This window comes from Camellia sinensis, chromosome 7 (assembly GCF_055761805.1).
Source record: "Camellia sinensis isolate YWXY chromosome 7, ASM5576180v1, whole genome shotgun sequence".
In the NCBI taxonomy this organism is placed as follows: domain Eukaryota; kingdom Viridiplantae; phylum Streptophyta; class Magnoliopsida; order Ericales; family Theaceae; genus Camellia; species Camellia sinensis.
The window spans coordinates 175,284,301-175,308,843 of record NC_138967.1 but is presented as its reverse complement, the minus strand read 5'-3'; the positions used below and the strand labels follow the sequence as shown (position 1 = coordinate 175,308,843).

The following is a 24,543-nucleotide window of genomic DNA, read 5'->3' as shown; positions in this document are numbered from 1 at the left end:
ATAAAATTTTCAAATTCTAAACAACTTGTTTTTTAATTTTAATTATAGATGGTGAAAACTGTAAAATTTTACAATTTCATTTTTTTTTTTAAATGAATCATTCTTTATAATTGAGAAATTTTACAGTTTCATAACATGTTTTTTAATTTGATTAATAAGGATAAATACTTAATAGAATCATACTTTGAAACTGTAAAAACATTTTACAGTTTCAAAACTTATTTTTCAGCTTGATCAATATTAGAAATTATTTGCTTAAACCCTCTAAAAATTGAAAATAACATATGTTTTTTTTCATTATTACTGTTTGTTGTTCTTAATTTGTTTTCTTTTCTTTTCTTTTTTAAATTTATCAATATTTAACACATTTTACTATGTTTTTCACTTTAATTTGTCAATTTATTCTTCTTTTCTTTGTCGGCAATATTCTAAACATTCCGGTGAGTCTCCGGTGATATTTTTGACGTCTAACGAACATTCTAGACATTTCAACGACTTCCGGTGACGTTCAAAATATTCCGCTGATACTCCTGCTAACTTTCGGTGATATTCCGATAACTTCTCGATAATGTTAAACGTTCCGGTGAGTCTCCGATGACCATCTAATAGGAGTGACAGTAATGGGATGTAACGGCATCTTTAAAAGAAATGTATTTAAAAATAGGATTTTTTTGGTAACAAATAAAAATATATAGGACTAATTAGTGTAAGTGTTTTGTTTTAAAACTAAATGGATTTTGAACTTTGTGTATAGGACATATCAGTAAGTTTTCTAAAATGAAATGATTATGGTTTGGATGTGACATTTTATCTTATTAACTTTTTTGTCTATTTTATCTTTTTTGTGACTATTTTAACTCGGTAACCCCATGCCAAATAAGGGCCAAATAAGTGAGACAATGAATAATTATTTGTACCGCCTAGGCGGTAGCGCAGTTGGCTTGGAGGAAGAGCCTCAAGGTGCTGCTTCGCAACAAATTGGTGTGGGTTCGACTCTCCTTCACTGCGTGAGTCTTGATTTAAATAGGGCTTGTGTTGAGGGGTATGTGCAAGCTCCTATGTTGTAGTCTCTCATCCATAACGGATAATAGGACACCTTGGTGATCTTGTCATGGGTTCTACCTTGGACTTACAGAAGAATGTGAGGATTTTCTATAACAAAAAATAATAATTATTATTATTTATATTTTCATGATAGTGCAATTTTATTAGGAAAATTATCCAATGCTCCTAAAGCATATGTTGGTAGTGCTTTAAAGTAGTAATTATTAGTCTAAATTATGGAATCTATCACTTTTGTGTTAGAGTTATAAGAGATAACTGATGATGTGTCAAATTATTAAATGGAAAGAAGCAATACTCCAAGAGTGTTGAATAATTTCCCACTTTGCTATGTGTAGACACCCCATTTTTGACCGACCTTAAGACTCAGACGCCATTGATTGAGCGCTTGGTGATTGCGCATGCTGTGCTCGTTTCGAGGTTCCGGAGTTTTCGGCTGAGTGCCTTACCTCCAGGCCTCTGAACTCTTTGTGTTTTGGCTCGGTTTGCGGACCAAGCCTTGTTTTCCTTGCCTGAGGGAATGAGAGGTCTTGTGGACCACTCTTTTGTGGTCGTAGACCACTTTTCCTATTTGGAGACTAGTTTTCGATTTTTTGAGCCTTTGGCCGCGCGCCTTGTCTTGGGACAGCTTAACGTTCTCCATTTGGCGTGGTTTTTGAACCACACATTGTTGCCTTGGCCTAGAGGGCCATTGTGGTTTGGGAGACCACTTTTGTGGTCGTAAACCACTTTTGGTGCTCGTAGACTAGTTTTCGGGTCTCCCGGCTGCGTGCCTTGCCTCCCGGACTTTCGTCTTGCATCCGTTTTGGTTTGTTTTTGGTGCAAACCTTGTTTAGATGGTACAAGGGTGGGAGACCAGTTCTTCCCCTTGGATACCACTTTTCTTCCCGCCAGCCAGTTTTCCGGTCGGGAAACTGATTTTCTTGGTCTTTAGGCCACCTTTTCTGGTCGACCACCACACCACCACCTTGGTCTCATGCTGCAGACCACCACTCCCACTTGGCCGACCACTTTTTGCCTTGGCCGACCACTTCCACTGTTCGACCGACCAGTAGAAATAGCTTGGCTACTTTCACCAGCTTCCTGAAGATATTTTCTTTACAGTTGGCACAGCTGGAAGACACCAGAACCATCCTCCATACACGTATATAGAGGGATGGCCTTGGACCCTTAGCTTCTTTAAGAAGCTTGAGCTTTTGTTCTCTATAAAATGGAGGCTCCCCCTCCCTCCTCCAGGTTCAGAAAAAGTTCCATGAGCTATACATACAATCTATATCTATACATCTTGATTTCTCTCTTGTTTTGTGCGTTAAAGTGTTATTTCTTCATACTTTAACACACAAACACACACTCAAACACCATCCTTTTGTTGCTGAGATGCTTAGGAGCTGGTTTTGAGGTTTTTGGTTTGGTTTAAGCTTGGAAAACCTGCTGGAATTGTGGTTTTGAAGGTGGTCTTCAAGGGTGAGCTTCTAACCCTTAAATCCCTTGATTTTGCTTAAGCTTTTAGGCCTATTTGCATGCTGATTTAAGCTTAACTCTTAACTACAAAAAGTTCTATTTTTTCATGCTTAAATTGTTTGTTTAAGGTCACTTTTGTGTTGGGGGTAGTCTGCCCTCTCTTAGGCCTTGTTAGGCCTTGTTGTGAGCCGTCCCTTTAGGCTTTTGTTCTAGCCTTTGCATGAACTTTCTACCACTGAAATCCAGAGGATTTTCAGTGGTGGAAAGGTTATTTTGGGGTCCTAAATAGGAGAGGGTCATCCCCTCTCCTTGTGTCTTCAATACTTGTTTCGTTAGCCTCATGTGTGAGCATGTTTGTTAAGCTTATGTTGGCCATATCTTAGCATGTATTTGGGCTTATTTTGCTGTGGCATACCACTATTTTTACTTGGTTTTGTCACACCATGCATGCCTAATACACTTGTAGTGTAAATCTCATAAACTAGTCTTGTATGCGTCATGAGGTAGCATGTCATTCTAGCTTGTTTTGTTTCCATTTCAGCATATTTTTGGTGATGATTTGCCATGTCATACCTCTGTTAAGGTTTGGTTTGGTTGGACCTTGCATGCTCCATGCCCTTGCAGTGTATTTCCATGAACTAGCCTAATGTGTATCATGCTTTAACATGTCATTCTAGCATACTTTTGGCTTAACTCTAAGAAACTTTTGTCCATATTTTAGCATGCTCTAGCTCTAATTTGTGTTGTTTTGGTCATGCATGCCATGCTTTGTATAGCTATAATGCATTCTAGCTTGTTAGCTTTGTGCATCAAGTCCACTAGCATGCATTACTTGGACTATTTGAATGATTTGGCATCATTTATAATGCGATTTCAATCCATGTTTCATGGTCATGCACTTGCATTCTTTACTCTTTTAATGCGTTGGAGGGTTTTCCCCTTTATGCCTTAACATGGGTCATTGCGTATGCCTTCATGCCTAAGCTTGCGAGCCATCATTTCAATGTGTTTTTAGGGTTATTTTGCGATGATATAACTCTGATTTTTATTGGTTAAGTCATCTCATGCTTGGTCTTAATAGGTGTAGTGTAATCCACCTTATTTGCGTTGCATTCATCATGCCTTATGCCCTTCATGCTAGCTTGTTTTGGCTTCCTTCCATACATGTTTTAGTATCATTTTGACATGTTATAGAACTGTTTTGGGTTGCCTTTGCCATATGCTTCATGCTTTGTATAGCTGTAGTGCAATTAGCCTTGCTAGCTTTGTGTTTTGATGACTCATGCATGTTATCTTTGAGCTATTTAGATGATTTGGCATCATTTAATACTTCATTTCAGAGCATTTAGCATTGCCATGTTCCCACTTCATTCACCCTTTGAGTGCCTCTAAGGGTTGTGCATTGTTGCCTTGCTTGTGGCCTAGCATGTATGCCATCTTGCCTAGGTCCTTGAGCCTCTATCTTAGCATATTTTGGTCTTTGTTTAGACCTAATTAAGCTCTGTCCATGGTTGGTTCATGCACTTGTGCCATGTATTGCATGCCCCCGTTGTAGTCCTCTTTACTAGCTTCATGCTTTAAGGACCTTTGCATGCTATGTTTGCTTTGTTTGAATGATTTGGCATCATTTCATACCTTATTTCAGTGCATTTAGTGTTGTTACACTTCCATGCTTATCACTCCTTGAGCACCCTTGCGGGTTGTGCTCTTAGGCCTACTTGATAGGTCAAGGCATGTGCATGTTTGCCTTGCCCTTTTGTGCCTTTGTTTTGGTGTTATGGCCACTGATTTGGGCATGGCTAAGGTCTGTCCACTTTTGGTTTAAGTCCATTTAGCATTGTGTATGCCATGTTACCTTGCATTGAGTATGCCATGTTGTTGTTTGCATTGTGTATGCCCTTTTGTTGCTTTGCATTGAGTATACATGCCATTTAGCATTGAGTATGCTATGTTACATTGCATTGCATGTTTGCATGTTTGTCCCTCGCATGTTGTTTGCATGCTTGTTTTATTACATTATATGTTTGCATGCTTGAGAGGCATTGCATGTTTGTATGTTGATTCATCGCGTTGTATATGCCATGTTCTTTGCATTGTGTATGCTTATATTACATTGCATTGTGTATGCATGCCATTAGCCTTGTTAGGTTGTTCATGTTGCATTGCATGTTTGCATGCTTAAGTCATATTGCATATTTGCATGCTTATGTTGCATTGCATTTTTGCATGCTCCATATTACATAGCATTGTGCATGCCATGTTGTGTGTTGCATTGTGTTTGGAATAGGTGTTAATCCAAACAAAAGAAACGAGGGACATTTCATACTTGAAGTGATGAAACGTGCCTCAATTCTTGGTCGCCGATGCTCTTGATCATACATGATAGAGCTCTAGGCATTTATGTGTTTATTTATGTGTTCATTTTATATTGAATTGTGCAACTTCGCCTCTCGGCCATCATGCATCGAGATGCGTGATTGATGGCCCGAGGATCGAGAACCACACTCCCTTGAGCTTATGAAATGATAGGGAGGATGGTTGTGCACACATATCTTGCAAATACATTGCCATGCCCTTTCTTGCTTTTTGTTGCAGCAAATTGAAGAAGTGCAGCAACAACTGGTCGGCTAGCCAGAAAAACTAGCTGGCTGACCACTTTTTCTGGTTTGCAACAACAAAAAGTGGTCGGTAGGTGGTCTCCCACATCAACAACTGGTCGGCCACCCTCCCACAGGTCCCAAGGTGAGTTGGAAGCTTTCTGGAGCTTGGTGCAAGTTTCTGAGAGCAGTTGCAAATAGAGGCAAATTGGGGCATCGCGACGGATTTCCAAACGAGGTAACCGGGCATGCATGCATTCTTCTTCCTCTGAGGACCTTGTTTTACTGTTTTACTTAGCTAATTTGCTTAGCCAGTTTACGCTTTGGGTTATGTACCTTAATTAGTTAATGCGTTAACTATTAATTTGTTTTGTAATAGTTAGTTAACTAGGATTAGTTAATTAGCTTCGTTATGTAATAAGTAGTTTAATTAGTTTAGATTAGCTAGTTAACTTCTTTTCGGATCCTCCGTCGAGAGGGCCAATTGTTGTAATAAGCGTACATGTGTGTGATGCATGTCTTCCAACCCCCATTTCTTTCTCCCTTTTACTTAACCGCTTACGATGGTTAGTTTTAGGGCATGTTTCGATTAGCATACCTTATGCTTTGCATGCATGCATCCATTCATCTGTATTGCATGCACCGGGCTCGGCGCATCATACAAACCAACATTGTATTTCAATACATTTACTTGAATACGTGTTCAACAGCATGTTATCAAGTTGCATTGCACATGACATTCTAGAATAGCCGAGCCTGTTTTAGTCGCATTCTTGCATGTGTTGCATTAGCCATCTTAAAATGAACTAGGATCATGCTGATTTCTAACTAGTTCTTTATTTTGGCTCGGAGTACACTGTGAGTGTTTACGCTTTAGCATACTGCATGTGTGTTATTGACTGCCATGTTCAGCATGCTTGCCATGAGGCTAACTGATTATTTGATATAATTGCCTGAATGCCTGTGGGTGAAGGTTGGATTACTTGAATTGGAACAATTCATTAATCCTCGATTTAGCCTACTTGCGAGTAGCAAACTCCAAATCATTTTCACAAACGAACATTCAATGTTTTGTTCCAAATTAGGCGATCTAGTCTATACTTGTATGCTGTGCGCATCACGTAATAAGATTAGCTAATTAACCGAAATAAGAGCACATGTGTTTTCAAAAACAAAATATCATGCTTAGTACAGGCCGATCTTTGATCGGGCAAGCGGGGGTACTCATTGCATGACCTTCCCCTCTCGTACCCAAGTTCCCGAGCCGAGGCAACTTTGGTGATGACGGACACGTGGCCTTAGGCACGAGTCAGGGTTTCCTAAATTTCCCTCCAAAGTAAAATATTTAGGTGGCGACTCTGTATCTGGCAAAGCAGTCCATGTTTGGCACTTCTTGATAAAAAATCAGTTTTCCAAAACGATTTGCCGAATTTGGACTCTTTGGTGATTTATCGATCTTGCATTGCACTTTGTGAGATTATATTCAAAACCGTGACATTGAGTCCGAACTGTAGTAGCCTAGAGAACAAAACAAGATTTGTGCCCATCGCGCGCGGATATCGAAGAGTTCTCGCAGGGGCACGTCTGCACTATGTGCCTAGTACAAATCTTTAATGTACATAGTGTAAGTTCTCACTGTGTGTCAGAGTTGTACCATAAAAAAATTTCATTTATAGTGCAATAATTTATCTACAATTTCACTTATTAGCAATGGAAAATGACTGAGGCCCCCAGTTGGGGTGACCCCCAGCACCCCCACCTCTACGTGGGGCTTTCAGCCAATGAAAAAACAGTGGGGGTGCTGGGGGTCACCCCCCACTGGGGGTCCCCAGCACTGTTATATTGGCAATTTCCCCTTGTGTTGTTAGCAAAAGTAAGGATGTTTATGAATTTTGACCATTTTCATTCTATATATACTAGTGGTAACCCGTGTGATACACGGAAAAAAGACAATATACAGTTTGTGTGATAAATGAATAATTTTAATTTTGAATTTTGTTTTAATTATGACAAGCCATGATGTTAGGCCATCATGGTAGATGTTAACAATAATTAACTCACAAAATTTCACAATAAAATTTGATACGCATAAAAATTTGTTAATTATGAAGATTTTTGGGGGTAATAGTATCACAATCACTTGATAGCATAAATAAATTGTATCAAACTATAGCGTCAAGCGAGAAGATGAAAAAAATAAAAAATAAAAAAAATTGAAAGAGATAAACTCTATAAACTCAAAAAATTGATCATAAATTTACTTAGACTTTTAAATCAATGGTGTGTATTTAACCTTATTATTGTGAGACCAAATTATGGATAAATCTCAACTTTTAATTATAATTTCTATGTAGTTTTTTGAATTTTTTAATATGAGTTTGCTACCTATGCTCGTAGAAAAAAACTTATCAAGCAAATGAATAAATCATCAATTGATCATGTTAGCAACTCTCTGCCTTTGATCTCCTCTATCAATGACACATGCATATCATATGAGTATAATTCCTTCTCCATAATCATTTTATTCATTACTTGAATAATACTTGCACAATTCTTACAATATTTGAGGGGGGAAAAAAATCAAAATAAGAACTTAATAGGATTATAAAAATTATAGTTTTAATCCATTTTATTCATTAAAAAAAAATGACGACAAACGATTTAAATTGTATTTGAAGAAATATAATAAATGATAGCTTTAATCATTATATACTAACAAATAAATTATATAGGCTACTCAACAAAACAATGGTCGAATGCAACTAAAGTCGTGGAAATTAAATTAAATCATATGAGCTCTAAATTGATAGTATAATCTAGAAAATAAACTAATAATAATAAAGAGAGATTGACAAATATGTGGTATCTCCCTACCATCTTTATGTTCTATTCATTAATTTTATATGTCGTATGAAAGGAGCATTTTGGTAACAAGCTAAAAAAGTCAATTTTTTTAGTTTTTTAGCTTTTTTAGCCAAAAGAACCTAGTTTTTGCCAAAAAAAGTCAAAAAGCCAAAAAAGTCAACTTTTTACTAACTTCCCAAAACATTCCAAAGTGTTACTTGTATGGATCCTTCAACAAAATAAGTATCAAGAAAACAAATTTGTTAAGAAATTAATTCTAAACTTCATTATTAGAAAAACGAAATTTTCAAAGAGAGACTAAATTGAAATGGGATTGAAGAAATACTACAACCAAAAAAAAAAAAACACACACACACACAGAGAGCAATGATCCAATGCAAACTATTTAAACAATTAAAATAAATAACATCAAATTATTACCTTGAATAAGTATAGTGATGAAAATTTATTTTGCAAGATTTTTGTACTGTCTCCTTTCATGTAGCCTTCGTCATCCTATTATTAATACTCTTCTTATTTGGAGCCAACATTGTCTTCTTTTTCATCTGTATGAATTCATAACAAATTCTTAAATAATTTTCAAACAATATGGAATTACATTCTAATAATATAATTGCTTTGCACCCAAAAGTATGCAATCAACAACTAAATAGAGATAATCTAACCAAATCTAAATACAATTTATTCAAAACATAAAATGATTTGAACATAAAGGCACATATAAATAAAATCCTAAATCATTTGAAAATATGGACATTCAAAGTGCTCTTGTGCGTTTTGTGCTTCTTCATCTTAAGGAATTAAACTATGGAAAGTTAAAGATAAAAGAGAAAAAAAAAAAAAAAAAAAAACCAAACAAAAGGGATAAGTATTGATTGCGAAAAAATATATATCTTTTATCTTTATCATTTAATCAATAATAACGAATAATAAAAATTACGAGTAGGAGATTAAGAATTTAAAAGGAGATACGAAGTTATAGATAAGAGCAAATCATATCCTTATTTAAATTTCATTATTTCAAATTTTTTAATTTTTAATATATATGATAAAGGGAGAGAAAAATAGGAGTAGATAGATTTCATTATTTCAATTTTTTAATTTTTATTTGAATTTTTATTATATTAAACGATTAGAAATTAGGGAAATGCGGTAGGGAGACTTCTGAAACTGTCATGTAAGAGAGAGAACTTTGAGATGTTAGTATTGGGGTCTTAAAGAATTTTAAGAATACATTACATTTGCTTATATATAGTACTAGCATTCACCTGTGCTATGCTATGCACGGGATAAATATTTTTTGTCCATATATATTATACTCTTTTTTTTTAATCATTTTGTTTCTCTTATATAAAATTTTTGATTTAACTCACTTTTTAGAAAATTAAGTTTTTATATTTTAGTAATTTTTTTAATATTTTACATAGTTTTTTAAAAAAAAATTAGATATACCTAATATAGATACACTAAAAAAGTATAATATTTATATAATTTTTTTTAAAAAAAAATTCACCAAAAAATAAATAAATGAATAAATAATAAGAAAATTCAATACATTTTCGGATTTTTGTTGTATTCAATAAATCTTTTAAAGATTTTTGTACAAATTTTATACCTTTTAAGTATATCAAGATTAAGTGGATCTAAAAATATAAAAATACGAATTGAAAACTCAAAAAACTGTTTTTGAAAATTCCAAACCAAATAGAGTATTATTTGTAAATTTAAAAGTTGTGTAAAATTATTTAAAAAAAAATTTAAAAAAATTATGAGTTTAATGCACAAATAACTTAATACTTGTTATGATTTTATAATATACATAAAATTAATTAATTTGCCCTTACTCCACCCAAAATAAATTTAGTTGTATTATGTGTAAAATTATTGATTTTATTTTTCATAACATAAAATAAAAATAAAACTAACATGTATGATTAATATAATGGTAAACTTGCATTATCTTATTGGTAGAACACTACAAATACCTATCGAAATATACTTTTAACCATCTTAAACTTTATTTTTTATTGAATTATTTATCCACTAAAATTATAAACAAAATATAGTATTAAATTTAATGGATTCTTGCACTCTAAGAAATTAAAGAAGTAATGAAAATAATTAAATTTTAATCTTAAATTAAAAACTATAAAGAAAAACAAAAGAATTGAAATCATGTTTAATATGATAGAATTTTCATTTCAAAACATAATATTTCCGATTTTCAAGCCAAGTATGTACATATATATTTTGGATTTTGTAAAATAAAATAAAACATGAAAGATTAAATTTGGAGATTACAATTTTCTGCAATCTTTGTAGTCAAAATACAAAATCTCAAATGTTTAGAACAAAAAATAAATTATTAAAGAAAAAGAAAAACCATGACTTGCATTCGATGGCGGATTGCGGGCTGCTGGCATTCACTGCTGATGAAGGAAGTTGATGAAGTATATGTATTTGCAGTAGTGGATTGTTAGAAGTAATGGTTTAAGGGGATATGGATAGATGTGTTTTTTTTTATATATATATCAATCTGTTGTGGGATAGTGAGAGAGTGGGATTGAAAGTGTTTGAGGGTAGGAGAGATTTGTTTGAGGTAGGAGAGTAACAGATTTGTTTGGATAGGTTTTGTTTGTTTTTTTTTTTTTTTTTTTTTTTTTTGAGTTTGGATAGGTTTTTTTTTTTTTTTTTGTTGACAACTTTTTATGGATAGGAGTTGTGGATAGTGGAAGAGTAGGAGTGAAAGTCTTTGAGGGTGAGGGACAAAAGTAGGGTAGGAGAGAAAGGTGGAAGGATAGGAGTTTTTATTGTTATGAAAGTCTTTGGGAGGAAAGGAAAAGAGCTATAAACTCAAAAGAGATGTGCCACGTATTTTTCAAATTTATGAGAATTTTAGAATAGTATTTTGAAGCCTTTTAAAACAGCACTACATTCTATTATATATATAGTATAGATAGATAGATAGATAGATAATGGAAGATTTTTATTACATATTTAATGGTTACAAAATAGAAATGTAAATTTATAATTAGTTTGAATTAAAAAAGATCATTATGTCACCATTCGATGACATAATAGAATATTTTCATAACAAATATGCAATAGAAAGGATCATAATCCTTTGTAAATCGGGTTAGGTCAGGTAGTCTCTTATCTGTCATTCATTTGTTCACTTAATTACGAAATGCAGATTGAGCGTGCCGTATGAATTGATATGTGGATATGAATCGATTTTAGGAGTGGGCGCGGGTCGGTTGCGGCCACAAAACCTCCAATTCGTCATCCGTCCGCCAGATTGGAGGATTGGAGAAAATCAATCCGCATTCGTCCGCCAATCCGGCGGATGTGGATTGAGCGGATTGGCGGATGGATGCGAATCGATTTGGCAGTTTAAAATTTTATAAATTTTCAACATAATTCAACTTATGCACTTTCTCAAAAAAAAAAAAAAAAAAAAATATTACAGTCAATGACTTAAAAAAGTATTACAATCACTGTATGCCTCATCCAATGAAAGAAAGTTTGAAACCTCAGAATATCACAATCACTGCATGTCTCATCCATATATTACAATCACAGCATAATTCATCCACATAAAGTATTACAATCTGCGGTTCTTAAAATATAAAAACAATTAAAACCACCAAAACCATGAACAGAGCAGTAGTAGAGATTGTATGTCTCTGTATTGTTACATCTATATATAGTTAGATTTAAAAACAAAAAAATATAAATAAATAATACGTTTATTTTTTTCAATTCAAAAAATATATTCAAGTTGAAAACTTTTTTTCAACAGAATATTTAAACTCTTTTATTAATTGAAAACACAAACCAAGTATATAAACAAATTGAAAACACAAAACCTTATAAATTATTAGGGGTGCTCCTGGTTTGGCGGTTCGGTTGCGGTCAAAGGAATCTCAAATCCGCCATCCGTCCGTCAAATTGACAGATTTGAGAAAATCAATCCGCAATCGTCCGCTCATCATCACGTATCCGTCCAAAATGCGGCGGATCAGTTCGGTTCGGTCGATTTTGGCGGATCGGTATATCCGCTGCTCACCCCTAATCGATTTAGTAGTTTGAATTTTTCCAATTTTGAGTTTTTTTCGAATTATTTTTCTAATAATTCTTTACTATTTTGAACTTTTTTAAATTTTTTTTTTTATAAATGCTCAACTTTCATTCATAAATAGAAAATATGATTACTAAATAAAAGTTTTTTTTTTTAACATACAAAGTATAAAAGTATAACATAATGTTCTTAGAGATGTTGGCGAATTGGGTAGGGTCGAGTGGCCTTTCATTTGCTATCCGTCCAAACTTATGCGGATTGAAAAAATGTATCCGTATCTTTTTGTTCAGACCATTAAAACTTTCCGTATCCCCCCCCAAACCCTTAAACAGCCTAAGAGTCTGTTTGGGAAGAGCTATTCTAGGCTTTTTTGGTTATTTTAGCTACAAAAGACAAAATAAGCTATTTTAGCTACAAAAAACAAAACATCACATCTAACCTATAATCATTACACTTTTCTCTCACAAAAAAAGTCAAAAAAGTAAAAAAATATGATTACTAAATAAAAGTTTTTTTTTTTTTAACATACAAAGTATAAAAGTATAACATAATGTTCTTAGAGATGTTGGTGAATTAGGTAGGGTCGAGTGGCCTTTCATCTGCCATCGGTTCAAACTTATGCGAATTGAAAAAATGTATCCGTATCTTTCTGTTCAGACCATTAAAACTTTCCCGCCATACGTCCGCCAAATTGACAAATTTGAGAAAATCAATTCGCAATCGTCCGCTCGTCATCATGCATCAGTCCAAAATGCGGCGGATCGGTTCGGTTCGGTCGATTTTGGCGAATCGGTATATCCGCTGCTCACCCCTAATCGATTTAGTAGTTTGGATTTTTCCAATTTTGAGTTTTTTTTGAATTATTTTTCTAATAATTCTTTACTATTTTGAACTTTTTTTTAAAAAAATAAATGCTCAACTTTCATTCATAAATAGAAAATATGATTACTAAATAAAAGTTTTTTTTTTTAACATACAAAGTATAAAAGTATAACATAATGTTCTTAGAGATGTTGGTGAATTGGGTAGGGTCGAGTGACCTTTCATCTGTTATCCGTCCAAACTTATGCGAATTGAAAAAATGTATCTGTATCTTTCTGTTTAGACCATAAAAACTTTCCGTATCCACCCCCAAACCCTTAAACAGCCTAAGAGTCTGTTTGGGAAGAGCTATTCTAGGCTTTTTGGTTATTTTAGCTACAAAAGACAAAATAAGTTATTTTAACCACAAAAAATAAAACATCACATCCAACCTATAATCATTACACTCTTCTCTCACAAAAAAAGCCCAAAAAGTAAAAAAATATAATTACCAAATAAAAGTTTTTTTTTTTAACATACAAAGTATAATATAATGATCTTAGAGATGTTGGTGAATTGGATAGGGTTGAGTGGCATTTCATCTACTATCCGTTCAAAGTTATGCGAATTGAAAAAATGTATCCGTATCTTTCTGTTCAGACCATTAAAACTTTAAACAGCCTAAGTAATGTTAATACTCCGTTTGGATCAAGCAATTTGGGGAGAAATGATAAAATAATATAAAAATAAGAATAACTTTTTCATCATTGATTTATAAATTGGGCGATAAATTCTATGAAAGGGTAGAAAAATGAAACCAAAGTGATTTGTTTCGTATGTGATAATAACGAAAGGATTACATCATAATAAAATTTTAAAATTTTAAATTAAAATAAAATTTTATTCAAAATAAAGAAGTTGATGGTATAATTTACTTTTAAATTACAATAAATAAAAAAACTGCTATTAACTTTCGGGTGATCATTTTAATGTGTTTATTAAAATAATAATGCTACGAATGTAGACATAAAAATTAAAAAATTATCTAAAATTTTACATTAATAATTCATATTTATTTATATGTAAATTTCATACTATATTATAATGTTTTGAAAAGTTAGTAAAAAATTAATTTTTTAAATTTTTTTGATTATTTTTCAACTTTTTTATATAAATTTTTTTAAAAAATAATGTAACTTCAAAAAATTAAAAAATTGATTTTTTACTATATTGTCAAAATGCCCATTAATTCAATTAGTGACAGTAGTACAATCGTGAGCATAGAGCACTGATCATAACCGTCGAAAAAGTGTACGTGCTTGAAGGGTCGTCGACTCGAAAGTGGGTCCCATTATGCATAACGCCACGTGTAAAGAAGTAAAGGATAACGTTTTATGCTTTTTTTTTTTTTTCTTTTTTCCTAGATAAAAATAAAAGTCCCATTTTCTTGGCGTGGGCACCAAGATTGGTCAATCATTATTACTTTTATACATATATATATATATATATATATATATATATATATGTATTTTTAAAGAGTAAATTACAAACAAACTCCTAAAAGTTTATTTAAATTAAGATTTATAATTTCATAATAGGTCTTTTTATTAATAAATTATTAAGTTAATTAATAATTTTTAATAATATTAAAATTTTATTTTAATTAATAATTTAGATAATTTTATTATTGTATAGGTGAACAGTTATAATTTTCACTTTTTTAATTAATTATGTTAAATAAAAAATTTTGACAGGGATATATATATGTATATATAAATTTGAAAAAATATATAATAAAGACAAAAAAAAAATGTTAAACATGTTTTATTTTTTTAGTGAATTCTTTATTTTTTTTACTTTTTATATTTTTATACAGTATACAAATTAAAAAAAATCCTAAAAATAAAAAGTTAAAAAAATAATTGTTAGTTGGTTGTTTAATTTTGGGGTTTTTTTTTAAGGTCACTCGTATTAAGATTTTATAGTATGAAGGAAATCTAATATTTTCATAATGTCTAAGGTCCCTCAAGTTGATCTAGAGAAAATTGGTCTAGAGAAAATTGATCCAGAGAAATTTCATCCAGAGAAATTTTGTCCAAAGAAATTCTGGACCAGAGAAATTCTGGACTTCCAAAGAATTTCTCTAGGTTGAACCCAAAGAAAATTTAAATTTCTCTGGATTCAGTTTGACCAATTTTCAAACCAGAGAAAATTGATAAATTCTGGACTTCCCAAACCCAAAGAAAATTGACTTCACCAATTTTACTCAGTTAAAGACAGAGAAAATTAAACAAATTTCTCTGAGTTTGTTTTATTGAAATTTCACTGAGTTGTCACAATAAATTTCACTGAGTGTACCAAACAAACAAACAGTACCAATACATACATATGACTTCATCAATTTTACTCACTTAAAGGCAGAGAAAATTAAACAAATTTCTCTGAGTTTTTTTTATTGAAATTTCACTAAGTTGTCTCAATGAATTTCATTGAGTGTACCAAAACAAACAAACAGTATCAATACGTATATATATATATATATATACATATGACTTCACCAATTTTACTTAGTTAAAGGCAGAGAAAATTAAACAAATTTCTCTGAGTTTGTTTTTTTGAAATTTCACTGAGTTATCTCAGTAAATTTCACTGAGTGTATCAAACAAACAAAAACACAAACAAACAGTATAATATATATATATATATACATACATATATGACTTCACCATTATCAGACCTGTCTAGATCAACTCTTGTTCCTCACCCTTGACTTCATTCCCCAGCTGATTGAACTCCACCTTCACCGGATCCGACCCGTGCAGCAAATTCAAGAACTCATTCGCGTCCAAACTTGGCGGCCTCTGCGGAGCTCGCCTCCTCGAACTCTTAAACGATCCCGACACCGTCAACTGCGTCGCCGCAGCCGCCGCATTGCCGCCGTTCTCGCCGTAAAGTTGAGAGACAAGTCAGGCCAATCACTTCATTTACCGATCCATTGGTCAAGTACTAGTACAATTGAAACCGTAGGGTTTCCGAATTGTAAAAGCCTACCATACAGAGTGTCCTTTGAAGATGATGAGGAACTCACGATCTCGGTTTCGGTCTCGATCTGAGTGGTGTAAAACAAAACCCTGAAAACCCTAGAAATGCTACATTGATTACCTAGTGAATTCCATGTACACAGCTTGAGAAGCTTCATCACCACGAGAGAGAGGGACATAGATTTTCTAATCCGAATGTTGTCGACCGTAATTCTTATTTTTTCTCACTCAGGTTTATGTTGGTTTGGGGACACAAACGACCTTCGATAGTTTATGGACAAAGAGTCAAATTTCTCTGATATATGTTTAGGGATCTTAGACATCAAAAAATAATTTTGTGGATCTCTTCCATTACGAAAAGTGGGAGAGGGACCCTAAACTAATTTTCCCTTTAATTTTTTATGAAAAAATATATAAAAAGTAAAGAGAGTAATGTGATTGAGTGTTTTGACTTTTTAACTGTTTTAATAAAAAAAACCAACATACTAGGACGGGATGGATTAGAATTTAGTGAGAGAAACAAAACTCATGCTCACCCCACCTCATCGTGCTGGAAAAAACTTAAGTAGTGCAAGATAAAGGATGCGGTACCAAAATGGGATAGGAAAAAATAGTCATTCCTAATATAGACTAATATAGACTTACAAAATGATGAGACTTATTCATATGAAAAAATTATGTCCAATTTTTTGTTATCTATTTATGTGGTTTTTACATTTTTTTATTTGTTACTTAAAAAAAAAACTTGTTGGCTAAATATTTTTATCTTTAACTAGTTTATGTCAATTTCTTCTAGTAGTGTGTTTTTACTTTTCTTACATTTCTTCTGGTAATTTAAAAACCTCATAAGAAACTATTTAAAGATGGTGACATAGTGTGTTTTTACTTTTCTTTCAAGAATGAGGATAATTCTGATAGCAGGATCGAAAACCTTTACAAAAGGTGCCGTTCAACAATAATTTAAAATTGAAAAGTAAAGTTATTAAAATAATCTATTGTTGGTCATGAAGTCAACATACGTGCTTTCAATTCTCTAATCCTATGTTTGTATAGACGATAAACGAAAATGGAATATATATTAAAAAAAATTTCATTCTTTAGAGAACAATTTTTACTTTGATTTAAAAAATAAAATAAAAATTCACTCACTCTTTCTACTTTGATTCAAATTGTAATGAAAGATATACCTTTATCAACAGTGCTACATGCCCACAAATTTCTCCCACAATAAATTCTTATTGTAGGGTGTTTTTGTGCAAATTTTTTGTGAGAATGAATCATTTTTCATACGTTTATGATAGAAATATAGTAAATTACACTTTATCTTTATTTTTATATTTTGTTTTTAAAGAAAAATATATATTTTTATTAGATATAAAGTTGATTTTTGAGATTGAATGGGTTTGGGAAGGGCGATAGTTTTGAGATTAGAATGAGTTTGAATTTATGGACCAAAGTGGAATTATTTATTTACTTATTTAATTTTTTGAAACGAACATCAGAATTTTTTTATGGGTCCTGCTTAAGTGTGCAATCCCCTTAAGGTTGCACACCATATGCAACCCAATTGTTAGCCGTTAGATTACAATAATTGATCAAGACCATTGAATTGTTTAATCGTGAAAAAGTTGAAACCGGGGCAACCGGTTAATGCTTGTATTTGCATGATTGCATCCCACTCACTCTCTGTATTTCGTCTCTATCTCTCTCTGTTCTCCTCTCTGTGTAAGGTTGAGTCAGTGTAACTGTTGATTTCCATTAACAGGGAGAAGCCCCTGTTGGGTTCGTTCCATTGACGAAGCTCTGTAGGGAACAGTATAACGGGCGATTTCCAACAACAACGTAACTACAAGGCTGTGTTGGTTCCATTGCTGAAGTGAAGCCCTTCTCTCGAACTAGATATGAGGTATGGAGCTGTCTTTCTCTCTCTGTCTCCCTCTCTGTCTCTCTGGCCCGTTCACTTCAGCTATTTTCCCTCAACTAAACCCCCATCCTAACTTCAACCGCTCTACGCTTCGCTCCAACGGAAACCCCTCCATTGGCAGCTAACCTTTCTCTTTCTCTTTCTCTTTCTCTTTCTCAAGCAAGTGTTTGTGTTTGTACAAACAGGTAAACCATGTGAAAATGTCATGTTTGTGTTTGTGTTAACAATTTTCGGTCATCAAGTAATTGTTTGTAGTAATGTCATGTGCAGTATGGCCCCAGCGGAAGTTAAAAGGGAAGGTGATGATTATGACATTCCAAATGAAGCAGATGACATTCGTTTGATGAATGAAAGTCGGGCAGAACCTGATCATGGTTGTGAAGCTGGTCCGAGCAATGAAGAAGCAACCAACATGAACGTTGAAGATGGCGGAGCCGATGTGAAAAAAGAAATGGTTGACGATGCTCATCGCAATGACATGGTTGGTGATGTTGAACGTGCTATTCTGGAACAGAAATTTGATTCGGTCGAAGATGGAGAAGATTTCTACAATGCGTATGCTAAAGCCAAGGGATTTAGTATACGAAAATCCAAATTTAACACAAATAAAGAGGGAAAGGTCGTTAGTAGGCTGTGGTTGTGTTCAAGGGAAGGTCAGAGATTACCAAAATACTTGGACCGTGTTGCTGAGAAGAGTAGAGCTCCCAAGGCACTAACAAGAGTAGGTTGCAAAGCTCAATTTCGCATACGGTACGATGCGGATGCTGGTGAAGGGGGAAAGTATGTTGTGACTCACTTCGTCGCAGACCACAACCATGAATTGGCGGAACAACACTGTGTGATGTATCTGAGGTCATATCGCAGTTTAAACAGCGCTGACAAAGCTCAAGCAATGGCTATGCGCAATGTCGGTGTGAAGACTAGCCAAATCATGGACTATATGGTAAATCAGTCCGGGTCTTATGAGAATGTTGGTTTCATCCGTACGGATCTGCACAACCATATTCAAGCCGAACGTAGAGCAGAAGTTGAAGATGGTGATGCGCAGGGTGCGCTGGTTTACCTATGCGCAAAACTTGATGTTGATGTACGTTTTTTTTACAAGTATGATGTGTGTAACGATAACAAGTTACAAAATCTGTTCTGGGCAGATTCGAAATCGCGGGCTGGCTACGAAAAGTTTGGTGATGTGTTGATATTTGACTCAACTTACAGAACCAATGCATACAAGAAACCTTTTGTCATATTGGCTGGTGTGACTAGCCACTTTAGGACCACGATATTTGCATGTTTTTTGCTAGCTAATGAGACAATTGAGACATACACATGGGTTTTGGAAACATTTATGGAGGCGATGGGCAATAAAGCACCTGTGTCTGTACTGACAGATGGGGATAAGGCGATGCGAGAGGCAATCAGAAGAGTATTTCCAGACGCAAGACATCGATTATGTAATTGGCATCTTGGGAAAAATGCTGTTTCAAATGTTCACATAAGTGGCTTTGCACATGCTTTCAAGCAATGCATGGACATGGAAACGGATGAGACAAAGCTTGAGCATGGCTGGACAATAATGGTCGAAAAATTTGGACTTCAAACCAACAGTTGGGTGTTGGAGACATATGAAAAGCGTCATATGTGGGCTGAGGCATATATGCGTAGACATTTCTTTGCTGGGATGAAGAGCACTCAGCGCTCAGAGTGTATGAATGCTTATTTCAATCCCTTCCTCCAACACAAATTGAAGCTATATCAATTTGTTAGGCACTATGATCGGGCTCTTGCAAGGATAAGGTATAACGAGGCTGGAGATGATGCTGAAACAAATAACACTTTTCCGGTATTGATTACCCCATTGCGAGATATAGAGAGACATGGAGCTGAGCTATTCACCCGAAATATATTTAGAATGTTCCGTGATGAAATCTTAGAAGAGGGGAAGTTGAATGTCAAGGACGTGTTCCCTTTGCCGGATGGTCAGAAATGCTACTATATTCATAAGTACAAAGTGAAGGACAGATCATGGATAGTAACACACAGTCCAGTGGATGCTGCAATGAGATGTTCTTGCATGAAGTTTGAGTTGTTGGGGCTACCTTGCTGCCACATGATATGTGTTATGAAAGCTGAAAATTTAACGCAAATTCCCCCAACTTGTGTGCTGCATAGATGGACAAGGGCTGCAAGCAAGGATGGCCAGTAATGGCCTCAACCCTCAATTGATAGCACTACAACAAAGACGGCCCGGTATGGGATATTGTGTTCTTCCTACAACAAAATGTGTTTTTATGCCTCGCAATCAACGGAAGGTTTCAAAGAGGCTAGGGATGCATGTCTTCCGATGACGAGCCGGATGAAGGAGTTATATGAGAGGAATTTGAACGGTGGGAATGGAGACAAAGGAAAACATTCATTCCGTCGACAATTTGGAGTAGAAGATCCTGATGTTGTGAAGACAAAAGGGAACCTAGGACGGGCCTCGTCCAACTGTCGAAGACCAAGAAAATGTGGGAATTGCAAATGCATTGGGCACACAAAGCAAACGTGTCCTAAGGTTCGAGTTTAGCCGAACAATGGGTACTAACTCAGATGCAGATACACCCCACATAACTGACCGTGAGTACAATGCGGAGTCATTGCCTGTTCGCTGCAAAACTGGGTTGGTGGATCCAAGTACACCGCACATTAAGCAACGGCGACTATTTTTCGATGTTTCTCCTGATTCCAAGTAGCCTGTGGACCAATACGGTAGTGTTGAAGCAGCAGTGTGGAAAAATGATTCGAACACAATTGATGAGGTGAATCAGGTAATTGTATAATTTGTATGATTTACTTATTCCCTTAATTTATTAGGTAGACAGTACTAGCTATTGAAAACACATGGAAATAATGTATGTAGTTTTCATTTTGCACGGATTGCTGTACATAACGTGTAAATAATTGGTTATGTACAATGCCAGGAAATGGCACAACGTTACTTATGTACAAGGCCACGAGTTGTAAATTTCCCATATTGTTTAGAGTGATGTTGTCATTTGTGTTTGCAGTGACTTGTCATTTTCAAAACTAATTGAAGGTGAGGTGAGATATATATAGGTTGTCTGTGTATTGTTTTGGGTGAGAAATTGGCTTATGTCTGTATTCCAAGATTCCTATTGCGGGTTGCTTGTTTCTGTTCCATATTTGGTTGGATCTAACTGAAGGGTTTTTTGCGGTGTGGTTTATCAACTAACGATGTGTTTCACTTCGTATTGATTTGTTATGACTTGTGTCGGTAAATTAGTATTATATTTCGAGTAAAATAAGAATTTTATCCAAGTGGGTTTGCAAAATTACATACCAGCACATGCATTTTGTATATAATCCAAGTGGCAGTTAATTTTGGGTGTTACTTGGAGAAAGTAACCCAACGAACTCGTTACTTTATCTCCATGCCGATTGGTATATGAATTACGAGTTACGAACAGGAGTTGTGAAATTATTTAATGTTTACTATGGAAGTATGGGTTTATTGTTAGTAAAATTATGGTGGGCCTATATCGACAGCAACGAAGCAGTAATTTAAAGTTGACAAGTTCAAGAAGAAAATCAAGCAATTGGTATTGGTTCAAATGCCTGAAATGGATGAAGACTTCTTTCGATGAACTGATGGTAACAAAGTAGAAAGTAACAAAGTAGAAAGTAGAAAGTAAGTTGTTGTGTTGTTGTGTTGTTTGTATCAAAGTAGAAAGTAGAAGGGAAAAAACTACACAGAAGTTACAATGTAGAAAGTAAGTTGTGTTGTTGTTCATGTCCTCTCTCTCTGCAAACATTCTGCCCTTTATAGCTATAAAATTCCCACAACCCCATGATCTGCCAATTCTGCAACTGCTTCTGTGCAACTTCTGTAACTGCACGGTCATTTCCGTGTATTGAAACCACATAAAAGCTTCACTTGTACCTGTCGAAGTGCATATAATTGAAGTTGCCACCTGTGCCCAGGTCCTTTTAGCATTTCCTCGACAGATACAGACTCCCAATTCGTTCATGTTTCCTCTTGGAGGGTGGCCACTAAATCCATGAGCACTGCCAGTAACTGCTCCAGCGTGTAAGTCAGGTGGCATGCAAGATTCAATGTTAGTTGAATGGAGCAGCTGTTGGGAGGATGTGGGAAAAATAGGTGCAAAGAAGAATTTTTAATCTAATATCCAATCAGAATGTAGCTGAAAATATGAGTGAACTTTTTTAAAAAAAAAAGTAGTTCCCATTTTTTTGATTATAAACCCGAGATGTATATTTTGTTTTTGATATAAATAAGTTGTGTATTTTCGTTACGTAAAATATAGGACAACAATTGTGTTTAAGTCATTACAATACAGAAAAAGGTTATTTCAAACATATTTTCAAGTTTACTGACATTGAATATATTTTGATTAAATTACAGGGAAAATTCAATATTTGGCAGAGTTTGATGATTCATAGTCAGGGGCAGTAACAGTGAGTGGCCAAGTGTTGCGGTTCATTGGCCCAGTTTGCAAGGATTGTGGTTGTGTTTAGTGGACAATATTCTGTCGATTTTTGTCTCATAATGATGAGGGACATGCCCCACAATGGTGAAAAGGAAGGTCGACAGGGAAGAGTCAATATTTGGCAGAGTGGACTTGAAGATTCGAAGTCAGGGGGCAGTTACAGTCGCAGTTATGGTGTAGACGTGTGGGATCATGCAATGATGGGCCACAAAAACAGTATACGGATATCGAAACCAACGATCTCCATTCTAGGCATTCCAAGTATACTAAACCTCCATTTCTATCTGTCGATCTCCCTTTTCTTGTGTTTATTTCATGGCCACCAACTGTTTGAAACTTCTGTCGACAGAGCAAGGCTCCTACTTTGTCTCATGCTTCCTCCTGAAAGTATGCCCACTAACTCATAATGATGAGGGACATGCCCCACAATGGTGAAAAGGAAGGTCGACGGGGAAGAGTCAATATTGGTTTTCAGGGGACTTGAAGATTCGAAGACAGGGGGCAGTTACAGTGGCAGTTATGGTGTAGATGTGTGGGATCATGCAATGATGGGCCACAAAAACAGTATACGAATATCAATACTAAACCTCCACTTCTATCTGTTGAGCTCCCTTTTCTTGTGTTTATTTCATGGCCACCAACTGTTTTAAACTTCTGTCGACAGAGCAAGGCTCCTGCTTTGTCTCATGCTTCCTCCTGAAAGTGTGCCCACTAACTCCATGACTGGTGGTAAAAACTTCCCCTATCACTTCTAGGTGACCCACATGCAGAGAGCCCACTTTCAGGTCGTGGACATTCCTTCAGACTTGGCCACATGCCCTCGATTAAGTGGACCATCTGTCGACAGAGAATGGCAAAATTTGGTGCAAACAATGGCCCCCATGTTCAAGTTAAATATTGCGGAAGTGATTGAGACCCCCTCCAATCACCACCTGCACCATCCTCACCCCCCCCACACACACACGTGAGGGCTGCTGATTGGAGAAGGAAAAAAAATAAGAAATTGAAAAAAAATAAAAAAAAAGTGGCCAATCAGAGAGAGAGGGGGTCATGGGGGTCCCCCCTTGTGGGGGTCCAAGTCATATGATATTTAACTTCAACGAGGGGGCCATTGTTTGGGCCCAATAGCAAATTTCTTAATACGGGCCCAAAACAAACATAAACTACAGCGCAATATAAGAGCTTTTAAATATACTAGCCCCATCATAAGCTATAAAAGACCCACCCTTTCAACTTCAAACCACTTCATTTCCCTCTGATTCAAACTCCCCAGACTGTACTCCTTCTTCTTAACCATTGCCGTTCAAAACCAGAGCACCACAAAACCCTAAGCCATGGCGCCGAAAAAATCTCAACCATCTCCATCTGAGGAGAACAATGAAGACCTACTCCGCTTCCCAGACCCTATCAGAGCACGTATCGCTCCTCTAAAATTTGCTGCAACCCTATTGCCCAGCACAAGCTCTGTCGCTAAGGCTACTCTAGGCCCTACCTTCGCGTCTTACTTCCCAGACGAGCTAGCTCCATACTATCCCCTTGGTAATGGTGAGAACCTTCTTTTCAACCAAGCTGGACTTAAGTGGACCAACTAGAATGTCAGCAAAAACCCACTCAGAGGGTGGAGGTCACCAGACTCTGATTGGCGAAGCTGGGCCAGGAGAATTGAAGATCACGACGCTGAAGTATGGAAGCACCAGGGCATTGGTGAAGCAATTAGACTGTCAACTAAAATTTATGACGTGGACAAAGGGCTGATTGCTGCTGCTGCATGCTTTTGGTCGCAGTCTAGTAACTCCCTACTCCTCAATTTTCGTATGAATTCCCCTACCATCTTAGATGTAGCTCACTTGACTGGTCTCCCAATCTTGGGCAATCCAATTCATGCTCTCCTTGAGCCTCCAAAAGTGACATTTAATTTAAACACTGACATGTGCTATACAGATTTTGCCAAAAAGTACCAAGGCAAGCCTGGTTCCCCTGTCGATGACAAAGAAAGAACTGCTTTTTACTTACTTTGGCTTTGTGAGTTTCTTTTTTGTGTCCCTGGGTACAAGATCACGAAAGAATACCTCCCCCTTGCCTTGTGTATGCAAGATGGCCAACTTATGGCTTTAGCCCCTTATCTTCTTGCCATCCTTTACAAGGCCCTATTTTCCTTTGTCGACAAGAAGATTTCTGGCAACTGTGGTGGCCCCTTCTGGCT

The 24,543-nt window shown here is 35.3% G+C and overlaps 1 protein-coding gene across 1 annotated transcript; it reads left to right on the top strand.

Moving 5' to 3' along the window:
• The first annotated feature begins 17,442 nt into the window (after positions 1-17,442).
• On the top strand, positions 17,443-23,253 carry LOC145796301 (protein FAR1-RELATED SEQUENCE 5-like). The gene is made up of 3 exons (XM_082881386.1): positions 17,443-17,814; positions 18,103-19,085; positions 23,096-23,253. The coding sequence occupies exons 1-3, from the start codon at positions 17,810-17,812 to the stop codon at positions 23,251-23,253; spliced, it is 1,146 nt and encodes a 381-aa protein (XP_082737512.1). The 5' UTR covers positions 17,443-17,809.
• The last annotated feature ends 1,290 nt before the right edge of the window (positions 23,254-24,543 follow it).